At 42.4% G+C, this 18,475-nt stretch overlaps 1 protein-coding gene across 23 annotated transcripts in view; it reads left to right on the forward strand.

Moving 5' to 3' along the window:
* The window catches only part of PITPNM2 (phosphatidylinositol transfer protein membrane associated 2), a 545,353-nt gene extending 527,148 nt beyond the window's left edge, over positions 1-18,205 (forward strand). For all 23 annotated transcript variants that reach the window (XM_063964525.1, XM_063964523.1, XM_063964527.1 and 20 more), the window contains 5 exons: positions 4,772-4,920; positions 10,740-10,889; positions 11,140-11,323; positions 12,244-12,372; positions 14,443-18,205. In XM_063964525.1, coding sequence (XP_063820595.1) covers positions 4,772-4,920; positions 10,740-10,889; positions 11,140-11,323; positions 12,244-12,372; positions 14,443-14,781 — 951 coding nt within the window. In that variant the 3' untranslated portion in view covers positions 14,782-18,205. The remainder of the gene's footprint in view (positions 1-4,771; positions 4,921-10,739; positions 10,890-11,139; positions 11,324-12,243; positions 12,373-14,442) is intronic.
* The last annotated feature ends 270 nt before the right edge of the window (positions 18,206-18,475 follow it).

The raw sequence follows: 18,475 nt of genomic DNA on the forward strand, positions 1-18,475 counted from the left end.
GGGTTACAAGGTTAATCTTTCCAAATCGGAACTAATGCCTCTATCGGGAGATGCGTCTTCTTTCAATATGCATCCGGTTTTATCCCAGTTTCCTAGGACCCAGAGGGCTCTTAAGTATTTGGGGATAATGATTCCCACGTCACTGGAACTGTTATATGCAGTTAATGTTGCACCGGTCCTGACGGCTGTCCGTGTCCTCCTAAACGGGTGGGTTAATTTGCCTTTGTCCTTGCTGGGTAGGGCCACGGTCCTTAAAAGCGTGGTGTTCCTGAAGCTCTCATATATTTTGCAGATGCTGCCATTACGCCTTACAAAAAAAGACTGTAAGTCTGTAAATTCCATGTTCTCTAAATTTCTATGGGGAGGGAGGAAACCTAGGATTTCTTATGCTAAACTTCAGTTGCCACGGGCGGAGGGGGGGCTGGGGATTCCAGACTTGGAAGTGTTCAGTAGAGCAGTGATGTTCCGTTATGTTACAGACTGGTTATGACGGCGTTCCTGTTTTACCAATTATATGTTGGAGGAGGAACTGTTGGCCCCCTTTTTCCCCAGCGCTCTCCTTCACACCCCAAAGAACAAACTGCCGGCATTACTTAAGACGAATATTATTCTTTCTGATACTCATGGAGCCTGGCACTATTCCAATTCTAAATTACATAGACACCCGACCTCCTCCCGTTACACAACTTTCTGGGGGAACCCTTGCTTCAGTCCTGGGCTGGAAAATGCTAACTTTAAGCAGTGGCGGGAGCGGGGAATTTTGTCTATTAGAGATGTATTTGACCCTGGTGGACGGCATATGCTGTCCTTTGAGGAATTGAAGTCCAGATATGGTATATCGAATTCAAATTTTTATATGTACCTGCAAGCCCGACATTTTGTCACTACTATGGCTGCCCCTATGTCCTCGCCAGACATACCGGATCCGATAGCCACTCTCCTCACTCTCACGAATGCCTCTACTTATCGATTACCATACTATTATGATCATTTACGGTGCAGGCGGAAAAGCTGTGGAACCGTACGGTTTCTAATTGGGAGGGGGATATACCGGATTTCCCTGCGCAGCCAATCCTACTGAAATCCTGTCAGTTTACATTTAAATATTTACACTCAGCTCAGCTTCAGGAAGTGTATTTTAAGTTACTACATAGGGCTTATATAGCTCCAGCCCAAAGAGCACATATGATCCCGGACGGGACTAGTGAATGCTTAAAATGCCGCGTGTCAAGGGCCTCCTTCTTTCACTGCTTTTGGACATGTCGGAAAATTGCTACGTTTTGGAACAAAGTTATTGTGTTCATTAATCAAACTCTCTCATTGGGGGTTGTCAGAGACCTCATAGCCTGTTTATGCAACTGTTTTGAGGGCTGGCCTCTTGGCCCTGATAGGAGGCGAGTCACGCCCATTCTCACGGTGGCTAACAAAGTTATTCTGAATCATCGGACGAAAAAGTCGTCTCCCTCTTTAGGGGAATTAAAAAATGTGCTTTTACGGGTTCTCTATTTTGAGCGCCAAGCCACCTTGCCATACATTGAGAGGGGTGTTGCTCGCTTTTATTCGAAATGGGAGCTTTACATTGACAGTCTAGACATTGCTACGCAGGGCCATATTGAAAGGCTCTTTGTAAATACCTCCTGGATTCTTTATAAACGTGTAGATGCTAATTGATATAAGTATACACCTTGCTGTTTTGAGGTTGATGAGTTCATAGATTGTTTGTACTGTATGTACTCCACGCGACTACGGAGTGAATTGTCTTGTCTTGTCTCCCCCCTTCCCCTCTCCCTTCTTGTTTTTCCCCATATCATTTTATCATTTTCCCCTTATCATTTTATGATGGACACATTTTCAGTGGTGGCGAGATTCTATACTTACCTCATTCAGTGATACAAAACCACCTTTTCTTTTTCCGAACACATGGATATCTTATTCTGAAATTTACCATTTAAAGCTATATTACACATTGGGGGTAATTCCAAGTTGATCGCAGCAGGAAATTTTTTAGCAGTTGGGCAAAACCATGTGCAGTGCAAGGGGGGCAGATATAACATTTGCAGAGAGAGTTAGATTTGGGTGGGTTATTTTGTTTCTGTGCAGGGTAAATACTGGCTGCTTTATTTTTACACTGCAATTTAGATTGCAGATTTAACTCACCCCACCCAAATCTATCTCTCTCTGCACATGTTATATCTGCCCCCCCTGCAGTGCACATGGTTTTGCCCAACTGCTAACAAAGTTCCTGCTGCGATCACCTCAGAATTACCCCCATTGTTTTGGGTTTGTTTTTTTCTCGTTTTTTTTGTTATATGGTTCGTCGGATCCTCCATTAACTGTGAGGGAAAAAGTTGGCTACATTACAGATATAAAGTACCATATGGGCTGTATAATCTGGATTGTTTGATCTTACAGTGTGGCTATAGTTGTCGCCTTTGATCCTCCACTTACTTCTATATCTATCTCTACTTCTATATCTGATTGGACAGATATTCAGTGGTTAGGATCGGGCTGACTTCTCCTGTGCGCCCAGGTTTATTCATTCAATCATTACTATATATATGGTATTCATTATTTTATGTCTGAAAATGTTCTAGATTCTGTTTAACATGACAAACCTATTTTCTACTGTTTTGTACATTAATTGTTTATTGTAATATGAGTTGTAAGGAACAGATGTTTGTAAGATGAAACAGACTATGGCCTGAGTTAAGCGAGGTATCTATATCTGTGGTGCTTACATGTCTAACTGAAGACGGGGGTAAGCAAGGGGTTGCTGTATGCTGATTGTCCATTATTGATCTGGTGCATTAATCCTGCAGTACATAATGCAGGACTGTATTGATCACCACTCCATTGGCTTTGCAAAAAGGTTATCCAATAGAAAAAATGGCACAGATCACACAATTCATGAACAGCACGGGATAACACCATGCATAATGGTGTGCAGGGACAGTCGTGTATGAGCCTAAAGGGATTCCAAACACCTACAAAAACAGTAAACACAACAGTCACAAGATGCAACACAAAGCAGGATTTGCAGAATAATTTTACCTACAGATCATTTAGAATCAAAGAATTTGACAGCAGATAAGATCCATTTGGCCCATCAACTCTGCAATTTTATGGTGTTAGGTTATTAGAATTAGGGGTTTGGTTAGTGTTAGAGTATTGGGGTCAAGGACAGTTTAAGGGTTGGGGTGTTAGGGTAGTATAATTACCTTTGTCTGTCTATCTATGGTCTATCTACCATCCGGATACTAACAGTTTGTGTGATGTAGTCTATTACGGAGCAGTGCTGATGCAACTAAGATATAATATGATCTAGTATTCTGTCGTATTATATCTGAGAACCATCAGGACAGATTAGAAAGATTGTAAGAGTCTGTTGCCAGAAACCAATAGTGGGAGCCCATGGAAATTAGTCCAGAAAATGCTCTACCAAGGCAAATTTTTTTTTTTTTTAATCAAGTGTTTTTTTTAGTTTTTAAGATAAACATAGAGGGCATCTGTTTAAACTCTGTGCTGTATTGCAGTACTTGTTGCTAGCTAATATGCTTCTGTTTTTAAAAAACAAAACAAACAAACCCTTAGCTACATATACTAATAACATCTATATATATATATAGCTATATCTAACACAAGTGGCATTATGCAGTCTTGTTTGTAACAGTCCTTCCTGACCCTGTCCAAGCCAGTCTAAATATGTTGCTCATTATGATTTTATGCAAATTAATACCATTTTGAGTAATTGGAGCCGCAGAGCCGGCCCTAGGCAAATGCCTAGGGCATTTGGAATGCCTAGGGGCACAAGCAGCTTCTGCTGATTAAAATTATATGCAGCATGCCTATATTCTGTGTGTGACTGCCGCTCTATCTGCATACAAAATGCATTAATAATGTGCGGCATTACGTATATAAGGTGTACTACAGTACTTTGTGGCGTAATGTATAGAAAGGGCACTACTGTGTGGTCTAATGTGCATAAAGAGCAATATGGTGTGGTGTAATGTGAATAAGGGGCACTACTGTGTGGTTTAATATGAATAAAGAGCAGTATGGCGTGGTGTAATGTGAATAAGGGGCACTACTGTGAGGAATAACGTGGTACTACTGTGTGATGTAACGTAAATAAGAGACACTATTGCATGATCTAATGTGAATAAATACTGTGTGGCGTAATTTCACCTGGGGGCACTATTATGTGGCCATGCCCCTTCCCAGCAAGAACATGCCCCGTTTTGGGCTGCGCACCGAATGTGCACACTGATCCTACTTAAAATATAGGAGGTAGGAGCACCAAAATGAGGACTGCTATGGGTGAGGGGTGCAGGGTCGGAGGCGGAACTAGCGTCTGTGCAAGGGGGCAACAGACAAAATCTTGCCTAGGGCCAGCTCTGTGGAGCCGTATCATTGATGTGTAAGGCACCACCACAGTGCGGGGAAAGTAGCCACATAAAGTAGGGCCACGCAGGCTACAAGATAAATGCAGATGTGGAAACAAATTGTTGGGAGGGCGTCCAGTCTGTTAGAGGGAAGCGGCACAGCTGAGCCAGTATTTCAGTAGTGAAGAGGATAAAACAGGGCTTTTCGGATCAATGTGGCAGGGAGGACTCAAACACAGATTTGTCAATACAGTACCTACAGGTAAGCTTCTGTAAAGAGTACGTTTTTAACACTTTCATCTCCAGGTCACTTGGCTCAATAAGGATAACAGCGTGCTTCAATTTTTTTTTAGCATACTCACCTTATAAAAACCTTTGCCTTCCTCTAGGTTGATATTCATATTATGACCCAGCCTCCGTCTGGAGAATGGGTTTACTTTGATACTGAAATAACAAACAGCAGTGGCAGGATTTCTTACTTGATCCCTGAACAGAAAAGACTTGGAGTTGGAGTGTATCCCCTGAAAATGGTTGTCAGGTATTGTGACTTCATACTAATTTATTATACATTTTATTTACATTCAAGAAAGATCAAAAGCGTAAACATTAAAACAGGACATTTTAGTAAAATTATAGTAAACCGTATCTGCTCATTGCAACATGGCACGAACTGTATGGGTATTATAGCACTAACTCTTTCTTCAACGCAATGTACTGTACATGTGCTGTACCCAAAGTGGTATAGTGACCATTCTATAAGCAGTATGAGTATAACATTGGGCCTAATTCAGACCTGATTGCTAGCATGCGATTATTGCACTGCTGCGATCAGATAGTCACCGCCCATAGGGGAGTGTATTTTCGCTGTGCAAGTGTGCGAACGCATGTGTAGCAGAGCTGTACAAACAGATCTTGTGCAGTCTCTGCGCAGCCCAGGACTTACTCAGCCTCTGTGAACACTTCAGCCTGTCCGGGACCAGAATTGACGTCAGACACCCACCCTGCAAACGCTTGGACACACCTGCATTTTTCCAGACACTCCCTGAAAACAGTCGCCCGTGCGAACGGATCTGTCGCACAAACCCATCGCTGAGAAGCAATCTGCTTTGTACCTGTGCGACACGCCTGCGCATTGTGGTGCATCAGCAGTTTGGACCTGATAGCCAGCTGTGCGAAAATGCACATCAGTGATCAGGTCTGAATTACCCCCATTGTACCCTACACATTCACGTCCCCCTGACCAGTGCCTCCACCCAGGGCTGTAACTAGGTGTGTGCCAGCACAGTTGCCCTGAGGGCGCAACGGCCAGCGGCATGTAATGAGTCAAATTGACTCATTACATGCCGCCTCTGTTGTGTGCCGCGCTCGGCGCTGGAGAGGAGCGAGCAGCAGCCGCGCCGGGCAGCGGAGGAGGAGGAGGTATGGGGACTGAAGCCGCAGCAGCGCTATGTCATTGGTAGTAAGCGCCGCTGCAGCAGTCCCCTCTCCTTTCGTATAGGCTGCCCGGCGCTGCTGTGAATGCTGGGATGCGGTTCCTCCATCTCAGCATTCACAGCGGCGCCGGGCAGCCTATACGGAAGGAGAGGGGACTGCTGCAGCGGCGCTTACTACCAATGACATAGCGCTGCTGCGGCTCCAGTCCCCCTCCCTCCTCCACCTTGTCCGATGCCTGCACCGAGGGAGCTGCCAGCACGAGGAGCCTGTCAGCGGGGAGATGGTTAGTATATCTCTCTTTCTTTCTTTCTCTCTCTCTCTCTCAGGGGGACACCGTCTGCCGTAATGTGTAAAAAGGGGGACTGGCTGCTGCAATGTGTAAAAAGGGGGAACGCTGGCTGCTGTAACGTGTATAAAGGGGGACACAGTCTGCCATAATGTGTAAAAAGGGGGACTGGCTGCCGCAATGTGTAAAAAGGGAGACGCTGGCTGCTGCAATGTGTATAAAGGGGGGCACCGTCTGCCGTACTGTGTAAAAACGGGGACGCTGTCTGCCGTAATGTGTAAAAAGGGGACGCTGTCTGCTGTAATGTGTAAAAAAGGGGGACGCTGTCTGCCGTAATGTGTAAAAAAAGGTGACGCTGTCTGCCGTAATGTGTAAAAAAGGGGGGCGCTGTCTGCCGTAATGTGTAAAAAAGGGGACGCTGTCTGCCATAATGTGTAAAAAAAAGGGGACGCTGTCTGCCATAATGTGTAAAAAAAAAAGGGGGACGCTGTCTGCCGTAATGTGTAAAAAAGGGACGCTGTCTGCCGTAATGTGTAAAAAGGGGACGCTGTCTGCCGTAATGTGTAAAAAGGGGACGCTGTCTGCCGTAATGTGTAAAAAAAAAAAGGGGATGCTGTCTGCCGTAATGTGTAAAAAAAGGGGACGCTGTCTGCCGCAATGTGTAAAAAAAAAAAGGGGATGCTGTCTGCCGTAATGTGTAAAAAGGGGGACTGTCTGTAATGTATAAAAGGGGCTCTAACTGGTGTAGTGGCGCTACTGTGCAGCGTAATTTGAATAATGGAGACTACTGTGCACCATAGTATGAATTGCTATTATTTGTGGCCACGCCCCTTCCCCATGAAGCCACACCCCTATATATTTTTCGCGCACCTAAGGCGCGCACTGCCCCTATCTTGCATGGGGGGGGGGGGGGGGCAATGCCGTTTCTTGCACACAGCGCTAAAATGCCTAGTTACTGCACTGCCTCCACCTTTATTATTTTTCCTGGAACAATATATGATTGATAGAGACTATTCATTATACAGGTTGAGTATCCCTTATCCAAAATGCTTGGGACCGGAAGACTTCTGGATATCGGATTTTTCCGTATTTTGGAATAATTGCATACCATAATGAGATATCATGGTGATGGGACCTAAATCTAAGCACATAATGCATTTATGTTTCCTATACACCTTATACACACAGCTTGAAGGTTATTTTAGCCAATATTTGTAATAACTTTGTGCATTAAACAAAGTGTGTATACATTCACACAATTCATTTGTGTCATATACACCTTATACACAAAGCCTGAAGGTAATTTAATACAATATTTTTAATAACTTTGTGTAGTAAACAAAGTTTGTGGACATTTAACCATCAGAAAACAAAGGTTTCACTATCTCACTCTCACTAAAAAAAAATCCGTAATTCAGAATATTCCGTATTTCGAAATATTTGGATATGGGATACTCAACCTGTAATATGTACAATTGACTTAAAAACTATTTCTATGCTGCCTGAGTAGCGCATACCCTATTCTGCAGTCCACACTAGTGGCCACTGTTATTACACCAGCACTGGATGTATTCTTACTGATAGCACTAACAAAAGACTCCATCGAAACCGGTTCCCTGGTTGTCAAATGACCATAACATGGCCAAGATGGTGTTTCTAGCAGATAGAGCAAAGTCATGCTTTGTCTTACTTCCCACTCCCTATGTACTTTTCTGCTGGACAGAACCATTTTATTTTATGTTGTAGGATTATTTTATTATTCTGGGTGGGCATTTTATTAGTGATGAGCGGATTCGGTTTTACTCGGTTCTCAAAACCGAATCTTATTGGCTATCCAAAACACGTGACATCAGTGAGCCAATAAGATTCGGTTTTGAGAACCGAGTAAAACCGAATCCGCTCATCACTACATTTTATTAGGTACACCTGCTTGTTATTGTAAATATATCATGAGCCAATCATGTGGCAGCAACTCAATACATAAAACCACAGAGACATGATCAAGAGGTTCATTAATTGTTCAGGAAAAAAACTCCGGAATGGAGAATAAATGTTACATAAATGATTTTGACCATGGAATGATTGTTGGTGTCTGACAGGGTGATTTGAGTATTTTAGAAACTGCTAATCTCCTGGGATTTTCATGTACAACAATCTCTACAGTCTGGCTGGTTGAAGCTGACAATAAGGCATTACATAACTATGCATTACCACCGTTGTATGAAGAAGAACATCTCTGAATGTGCAGCAGTGGAGGGGCTGCAGCAGCAGACTACAATGGGTCTCCTGCCAGTTAAGATCAAGAAATATAGGCTACAGAGGGTATAGATTCACCAAAACTGGTCTATTGAAAAGATGTGGCCTGGTATGATGAATTTTGATTTTTACTGCAACATGCAGATGGCAGGGTCCGTATTTGGTGTAAATATGAATTCATGGAGCAATCCTGCGGGATCTGTTCAATTTGCATTCTTGCAGGCGGGATGCCGCTGTTGGGATATGGACAGCCGGGAAATCGTATGTATTCCTATCCTGCCTTGTGTCAACAGTTCAAGCTGATGGTGCTGGTGCAGTGGTGTGGGGGAATGTTTTCTTGGCACACATTAGACCACATAATACCAATTGAGCATCTTTAAATGCGGTAGCCTGAGTGTTTTTATGGACATAAGCATCCCGTTATTACAGTCTACCCATTCTGCTTCCAGCAGGTTAGTGCACCATGTCACAAAGCACACATCTTCTCTCTCTAGGAACTTGACAGTGGGTTCAGTTTAGTTCAGTGGTCTCCACAGGGATCAGATCTCATTTAGAGCATCTTTGGGAACTTGTAGAATTAGAGATTCACAGCATGAATGTGCAGCCAACAGATTTGTAGATCTGTGTTATTCTGTTGTGTCAGCTCTAAGGAATGTTTCCAGCACCATACTGAACCATGCCATAAAAGAAGAATTCAGACTTGTTGGCATAGGGTGATCCTGCGCAGTGCTAGAGAGGTGGACAGGTGTACCTATAGTGGCCACTGAGTGTACTTACTCCTTAGTTGCTGTGATTTGTGTTTGCTGTCAGAGAATCGTTGTGTCCACATTGAGTGTACTGTATATACGTATCTTCTGACAGAAACACCATATGGTAAAAGTGACTAGATATGTGCAGAATTAATGTATCTGTTGTTTACACACAGCTGAGAGAACCATTGTTTGGGCTGAGTCTGTGTTTATAGCAATGCAGCTAGAAACTAGTGATGTCACTGCTCCTAGCGAACTATAGGAATCTATATTGTGTGTAAGCAATTTGATTCCAGCAAACACCAAGCTGAAGAGCGTATTTGCACAATGAGAAGTCGATGTATGCGCTACATAGTTTTGCACACAAACTGGCTCATTTATGTTGCTTGTAGAATAATGGTAATTGCACTGTAATTCACTTGTCTTGTGTCTGTACACAAGATGGTAATTGTCCTGTGTATTAAACGTTTTACCAGAGACATGCCTCCCAACCATACTTATTTTGCTGTGACAGTCCCAATTTGAGGCTCTTGTCTTGCCATCAGTATGTCCATTCATTGTTATGTAGAAGAGCGTTGAATGGTGGCATGGCCCAATCTTCTTCTTTTTAAGTGTTGGTGGAGGTATGCTACAAACTTACATGTACTTGGTGAATAAATGTCTCTGGTTTTATTATAGATACAGATGTGTCCTTATACATCTTTGCTACTCACGCCAAACAGCCCAGTGAGATTCTGCTAGCGTGGGGTGTAGTTTTTGAAGAAAAATGTGTCTTAATCTCAACACAATATGACTAGGATGCACCAAGAGACTGTGCTGATTCTTTTGATATGAGGCACTTGTAAATTTATGTGTGACTGAGTCTCTGTATCTGCATCTGAAGTGCTACAATGTAGCGGCTGCAGCTTTGTCCATGCAAAGTTCTGTTGTGCTCCGTATACAGGCTCAGTCACACACACATATACAAGTGTCACATATCAAATTAATCAGTACCGTCTCCAGTACGTCCTAGTCACATCACATTGCGACTAATATACAATTTCATTAAAAAAAAGACACACGACGCTAGTGGAGGACCTGTCGGCTCACTCACGCCTTGCATCTCCTGCTGTGTGGCATATTAAGGCTAGATGTATGAGGACACATCTTTACATTTAGTGTTTAGGACATAGGGGTTAATTCCTGTTTGTAAGCAATGCTAATGTTCACGCAACAAAGCGATTATCAGCACACTGTGCAAGTGCCGTGATCGCACTGCACATGTGTCATGGGACCGCTTTGGGGAGGTAACAGGGAGTGGCAACAAAAATGCAGTCGTATCTGGCTGTTTTCTGTATATGGCGTCACCTGCATCGCTACTGCTGTGTCCAGTCTTCATAGCAATAGGGCTACCCTAACAGTCACTGTTCCCCGTTATTGCGTATAGGCTGCATATGTGTACATATGCGTCTACTTTTCTGAGCGGCAGCTTCACCTGCGATGATTAGCAATTCTGTAGCCTACAAATTCGCAGCTGCATAAGCAAGTGTGTACAAACATGAATTAGGCCTATAGTTCTTGTGTGGTGTATAGAAGGAAGTGGGTACAGTTACTGAAACATTTCTCACATTGCCACTTTATTTTCCTGTCTAGGGGGGACCATACGTTTGCAGACAGCTACCTCCACGTTTTACCGAGAGCAACAGAGTTTGTAGTGTTCAGCATCGACGGATCGTTTGCTGCCAGTGTATCTATTATGGGCAGTGACCCTAAAGTCCGAGCAGGAGCAGTGGATGTAGTGAGGTCTGTTTATATAGATTGCAAAGGCTTAAGGGAGATGTATCAAGCCTTCTAAAGACTGGAGAAGGGGCCCATAGCAACCAACCAGATTCTATCTGCCATTTATCTAGTACATTGTATAAAACAATAGATAGGTGCTGATTGGTTGCTGTGGGCCACTTCTCTACTCTTTAGAAGGTTTGCTGCATGCTATCTTGGTCAGCTATCCAGCAGTACACAATGCCCTCCTAATATCTCCTTCATGTTCCTCTAGGCACTGGCAGGATCTTGGCTACCTCATTATCTATGTGACAGGCAGACCTGACATGCAGAAGCAGAGGGTGGTGGCATGGCTGGCACAGCACAACTTTCCCCATGGCATTGTGTCATTCTGCGATGGATTGGTTCATGACCCTCTGCGGCACAAAGCAAACTTTCTGAAAATCCTGATCCAAGATGTAAGCTCTGTACAGTAACCCAATGCACTACCCACTGTCCTGTTACTAATACACGTGTTCATACTCCTTGTATGATCAGGCCATGTCCCCAGGGTCACCTCACATGTCCTGCGTCAGTGAAGGTACAGTAGATGTGTTCTGGAAAGGGAATCTCGCACACGTGTAATGTTGGGAGCAGTCTATACATGACTGATTTATACATTACACACATTGCACAGTGATCATTTCATGTTCTCTTTAGTAGTGTGGCCAGATTATTACACAGGCACAGAATGCAGAGTACACATTAGATATATTACATATACACACAAAAGGAAAATAGCATGGCACGTCACCACATCTCTGATAATCTAACTTATTTATACAGCGTTTTTAACTCACTGATATATGACCAGAACTATCTCCCTTATGTTATCCTCATATCATCCCCATCATGAAGGCTATTCATTTATCCTCTCTACTTATGTTCTTGCCATGGGCTGATTAACAGTTGCACGCAAATTGCCCACAATCGCACTCACACTGTGTGCATGGGACAAAATGTGGGTATTTGCAACTTCCATGCATCTATGCGACCTGCCCCTTTCTATGCCAGCTTCATCATCAGTGTGCACCTACATTAGCCCTATACCTGGTCTGTATGTACACCCCCCACCCCCCATTGCTGCCCATTTAGCCCACACACCTGCACGTGCCATTGTAAACTGAGGCGCATATGACTGAGGCGCCTGTAGATGTGTGTGCTCGGCTATGGAGCATGTAGAGTGTGGAAAGTATCCAGATATATCCGCAACTCTGCATCGATCCATATACATACACACTTACTGTAGCAGCTTTATCTACGTCATATATGAATTATAAGAGGCAGAAATGTGCATGTTGTATAAATGTTTCCATTTCTATTCTGTTCTTTTTCACAGATTCACATGAAAATCCATGCAGCATATGGCTCCACTAAGGATATCTCTGTGTACAGCGCCATAGGTCTGTCACCACTGCAGATTTTTATTGTAGGTCGACCCACCAAGAAGTTACAACACCAGTGTCAGGTAATATGTTTGGAACTACATTACAATGATATTTTGTATAACTAAATTTTTAATGTATTGCTAATAAGTTCAAGTGCATGTTAGCATTTTGAAAGTAATTGAATTTACCCTGTAATAAGATTATTCTATCTTGACTAACAACAGGTCTTTATAACTGCATTCAGCATATAGACAACAATGTCCATACACAAAATATAAGAACATGTCTTGAGATCTAAAACCGGTAAAGGTACTGTACACATACAGCCAAAGAACAGGATCTCCAGTACAGGATAACAGAAGGGACACTTGTGATAATATATATACAGTCTGACAATGAGAAACATTCTAGACAACTATTGCCAGTGCCCAAAACAAGTAAAGTCATACTGTGTAATGGCATACCATGATAAGGTTAGCAGTCCCCAAATCCTGACCTCTGTGTTGACAAACATGGCAACAGTTGTATTTTAAATTATCGTATATCCTTTCATATACCTACCATATACCAGACCACTGCTTCCCCTCACGGCCTTTAGGCTATGCCTCATATTAGTCATACTGTCCCAACATCAGCTGTTAGATGGCGGGGCTGGCAGAAGCATGTGTGATGACATTTCTGCATCTAAAGGGCAAATCAGCTGAAATGCATTGCCAAGATGTCGAGGTGTACAGTGACAGGTTTGGTGCACTGCCTGTGATAATGGCAGGACAGACATTCCAGAAGAGCAGCTGTCCAGCCTGCCAGGCATGTTCACCACAGGTAGTGCAGCAAACCTGTTTACGTGACATGACGTTATCACGCTGACTTTCATCTGCTGATGTGCTCTTTAGACACAGAAAAATCTTATCAAAGCATTGAGCACAGAGACATAAAGGGCCGGTATTGGAGTCTCATGCAAAGCCCGCCACATTACTTGACTGAAAATAAGCGAGAATCCCAAACTGTTTTCAGCTGCACCTGTGTGGCTTTATCGCCTCTGTACAGATACAGCACACTTATTCTACATGCATACACCACAGTACTGCCCAGTTACACCCATTTACCTGCACATGACGATCCGGCCAATCAGGAAGAAAGGTGCTATTCATGCCACAATGTAAACACTAAATCAGACCCAAATGCCGTTTCTTGCTTACACACAGGTCAGGCAGCCATTTTGTTTCCTGAACTAATACAATCCATAGGAGCCAATAACATTACTGAGCACACAGACGGGAAACCGAGGGCAACTAGTTATCCTTCTGATAGGGATGTTCTCTCTCTATGCTATGAGCACTCCAGTACAACATATGGTTTGATTTTAACCAACTTGTTACATGGAGTCAGGTTACAGAGTATTTTAATGGTAATTTAAGACATTGTCAGATGTCTAAATGGATGGTCTTCAGTTTGCCGACCAGCATACCGGCGCCGGAATCCTGACCGGCGGCATACCGACAGCTTTTCTCCCTCTTAGGGGTCTACGACCCCCCTGGAGGGAGAATAGATAGCGTGGCGCACCACCGTGCCCGCAAGGGGCTCATTTGCGCTCGCCCAGCTGTCGGTATGCCAGCGGTCGTGATTCCGGAGCTGGTCATGCTGGCCGCCGGGAGCCCGACCGCCGGCATAACATACTACACCCGTCTAATTATGTGCTTATATTTCAGTGTATAATTGCAATCTGCTTACTTGAATATTAACTACATTTGTGAGAAGCACCCCAGCTCACAATATGCCAACACAGAAATGCTTTAGTAGTGCCCCAGCCCACAATATGCCACTAAAGTAGCGCCCCAGCTCATGGTAGTGTCTCAGTCCTCACTATGCTGCCACAGTACGGCCCCAGTTCCACACTCTTCCTACTCTTTGCTATATGCTGCTCTGGACGATAGGATTTTGAGCTGGTCCTGGTAGAAAGATGTACTGTGTACACTTTTAGGAAGAAAAACATACTGTATATTCACAGTAATCAAGAGCCTCAAAGATAGGGCTCATGTTGAGAACATTGCTACATTTCTGTGTGGATAGCCCATTTGAAAGCATGACCCAAAATAAGTGCAGCAATTTACTGAACATTGCCTCTGCCAACATATGTATTTCTCTTGCAGTTTATCACGGAAGGCTATGCCTCTCACCTTGCCCAACTGGAATACAGCCACCGATCTCGGCCTGCCAAGAATACCAACAGGATAGCATTGCGGAAAGGGAGCTTCTGTCTCCCTGGTCAGACAGATTTTCTGAGGAAGAGAAATCATTTGCTTCGTACTATCTCATCACAACCCACAGGTAGCAGCAACCACAAACCAGAGAGAACACAAAGTCAGTCTGAGAGTGACCGGGATCGGGAAAAGGAACGAAGCCAAAGAAGTATGAGTATTGCTGCAGGATGCTGGGGAAGGAGTGCGGCCACCGGCAAGCTGGAATCTGGCGTTTTAAGTCAGAAATGAGCTCCCACACACCCTGAACATTTTCTTGTGCGCTTTTGCTCTTGCCACTTCAAAGGTAGGGGGAAACCAAGGGACAGAGGCAGAACTTTGTTGGAGAGACAGACATAATAAAATGGTGCTACTATATACCAACATTAGCAAAGACGGTGACCAGAAGTGTTGAACTGCAGGCCTTAAAAAGGGTACTGATGCCCAGAACCACAGAGGGGGACAAATCAATTCATACGTAGCCCAATGTTTTTATTTATTTTTATTATTTCTTAAGCAGGTTCAATGACTTACTGATGTAAATAAACACCTCCTATACCTTACCCATCTCTGAAAAGAATGCACAGCACATGGACGGTAAAACATGGGAAGAGAATTGTCTTTTTCCTGAAAGCTAATAGTCCATTGAATACTCGGACTAGAGGCAGCCTCCACAGAACAAGCTGGACACCACGGCAAACAGTGGCTCAGTCCTGCCCTTCTCCTCTTTCTGTCTTCTAAACCAAGGCACAACAGGTTAAGAAATGAAAACATTTTTTGTGGAAAAGAAAAAAAAAACACTTTTCATGTAATGACAATATTCTAAAATCTCTGACAGTCTGAATTGCTCATTTCAGCATATTGTGGACTGATCCTGTAAAGAACACGTCAATGAACAGACATGAAAGCACTGCGCAGGTGTACTTACCTGTTACCTTGGATGATCAGAGGACAAGTCCAAACCATTAACCTAAAGTCCTTTTGTAGCTAAAGTTCATAAGATCCTGTAAGTGTCCCGTTTTGCTGCTTTTTGCGTGTAGTTGCTCAACTGTACAACCTCATTGTTTTCTTTGCACTGATAATTTTTAGATTGGAGATCTGTTACCATCTCATGTAGCTACACATCCTTACCTGTAGTGCATGGTAATTTATATATTGCTAAGCTGGGGGATAAATATTTTTTGTGCTGTTGTTTCTCCCCAGTACGCGGAATTATGTAGGCGTGCCAAATAAATAAATATAGTAGCGTAGAAGGCCATATCTCAATTTTCTCAGCTCCTCCATTAACTGAGGTGACACTACTTACAGATGCATGGAAAGTTGCTGGAACAATATCTACTCTTCTCGCTCAAAGACTGATAAACACCTTGTGCTAAAAGTAAGTTGCAAACATTATTCTAAAACAAAGCTCTTTTCCTAGCACTTAATCCAATCAAATCAACCACTTTTTACTAGGTGATGCTATGTAAAGAGAACAGTATATGGCTGTACAAGCTCTAGCACTGTGATATTCCACGATTGTCACCCATACAGGTGGCCAGAAAGCCAAAAAGGGAATTCTTTCAGCTTCTATGTGATATAATTGTTTAGAATGCGTATGTACCCAATAAGTACAGTATCCTTCTGACTTTGATGTATACTCTGCCCTGGCTCACCAGGGAATGGGTTGTAATGCCAGATGAAGATAAGATGACCCTGTACAAAGTAATCTGCACCTTTCTGCCTGCACAAGAATACAGCAAAGTATTGCACTGCTCTCCCAATATAAGCTAGGCCCTGTCTCTGCTAAAAGCTTGTGTCAAATAGACATTTTGAAATATGACATTGCACACTGCAGTATACATAGGTTTGATCTTGTTGATATGGTCCCAGGAAACCTTTTCTGTTTGTTTTTTAAAGACAAATAATCTTTATACTTATGCATTAAATGTTAGAATTGCCTTGCAGTGTATACATACTAGTGGAAATTGCCTACCACTGTAATAACGCAGACATTACCTTGTAACACTCCTATTATAAAGCACACAGTAGATTCTGCATATTATAAGGTCTGAGGCTATATACCATGGACCAGGGAGGTCTTAGTATTTATCCTTGCTACAGAATGAGCTGTATTCCTAATTGGGAAAATTAGACATACATGACGCACTTGAGTGTAAAGAATTAGATATGGCCTTTAAAATACTAAATGCGAGCAAAGAGAAAAATGCACAACGGGAGGAAATGTATGTACATTTATTTTACTGTGCAAAGGATGATTACCTATTGTGTGTAGATATTGTACAACATACAAATGTAAATGTTCAGAAAAGTGGTTATATAAAAGTGAAAGTTATTTATTTATGTAGAAAATGTCTTGGGTGGGGAGATCCTCTGGAGTTTTTAATGAATATTACAAAAAAAAAAAATTAATAAAAAGTAGCTTTCTGTTTCAGGCATTATGTACAAACCCGTTCAATTAAAGGACCAAGTATAATGTAATTGGTATTTGCAAGTGCAATATTCTAGATTCACGCACATAGTTCCATATTTCCCTTGTAGATCTGACAATCATACTATGTAGATCTCTCATACTATATGTCTGCTCTTTGTCAAGCTTTTGGAAAACAGCCTGCTTCTCGTGACTAGGGATTTTTGCCACGTGGAAATAACAAATGAATATTTAGTTATGACTGCAATAGTATCAGATTATGCAGAAATGTGGGCTTGTTCTTTGAGATTCCACCCTGGAAAAGTTTAAAGAGAGAGACATTCAGCTCCTCACATTACTCATAAAATGCAATGTTATTACCATGTTAGTTTGTATCCATTTCCAAAAGCAATATTCAAAATCAGCTTTTAAATGGAGTTGAGGCCAGTTTATTCTGAAGTAGCCGTGTGTGTAACTAGGTGAAAATGCCTATTCTTTATCAGTTTGATCTACTATTGTTTATTGTCTCTATTGCTTCAGAAAGCACCTATCCACCTATGTCCATTTCTCTTTCTGAGAAGTTGTATCCTTTGATTCAACATCTTAGTCTCAAATAACCAAATAGAAAAAAAAAACTAAGTTTACAATGTTAGAAAAATACAACAAATGAAAACCAGAAGTCCCCATGATATACTGTACCGATTTCAACCCTTTTACTGGTAGCTGGCTGTTGTAGACACCACTAGGATTTACAGGGTTAAAGGCAACCTGCCTCCCTGTGTATAGAATCCAGCACTTTCTCAAGCCCGGACAGAAAGGTTTTTCACCTTTGCTGCATTTCCTAGAAGTTCCAGTAGCCTTACATTTCTCGTATTATCGCCAGGAGTATAACCTTGACTGTCCGTTTTCTATGTAATAATATTTTATTTATAAGAGATGTTTGTTAGGAATAACAATGAAAGATGATGTGGAGATGTACAAGAAAGACTTGCACAAGACTATGAACTCTTCCAGATGTCTGTCTGCTGCTCCCTGGTTTTCATTTCTTGTATTACTTTGTGTGTACAAATACTATTTTGGCTATATGTGTGTTAATGTGTTTTAGGCCTCTTTTCTGTGCAGTACCCATTGTACATTACACAGATTAAAAATTTGAGAAGGCTATCGAATCAAATGACTCTTCTGCGACGTGTAGGAGATGGAAGAGAAACAATACTCAGAAAATAAAATATACTGGCTGTCAAAGTTGGTCTCAGATTTTTCAAACCGGTTTTTGGAGCTTTCTTATGGTGGTGGTTGGCGGGATGGTGCGGTTCACTTTCATCTTCTTTGGAAAGATCCCCAAAATTTACTATACAGAGAGAACAACTAGACTTGAAACACAAATTATTTATTTAATAGAGCTACTTATAAAATGTACAAATATGTATGTAAAAGTCGGCGGAGTATATTGGAACTGAAGATATAGTTCCTGTTGGGAATCCCAAAGTATCTGATAACAATAATGATGGATTTAATTAAAATGTATTCCCACTA

Source organism: Pseudophryne corroboree, chromosome 1, assembly GCF_028390025.1.
Source record: "Pseudophryne corroboree isolate aPseCor3 chromosome 1, aPseCor3.hap2, whole genome shotgun sequence".
NCBI lineage: Eukaryota > Metazoa > Chordata > Amphibia > Anura > Myobatrachidae > Pseudophryne > Pseudophryne corroboree.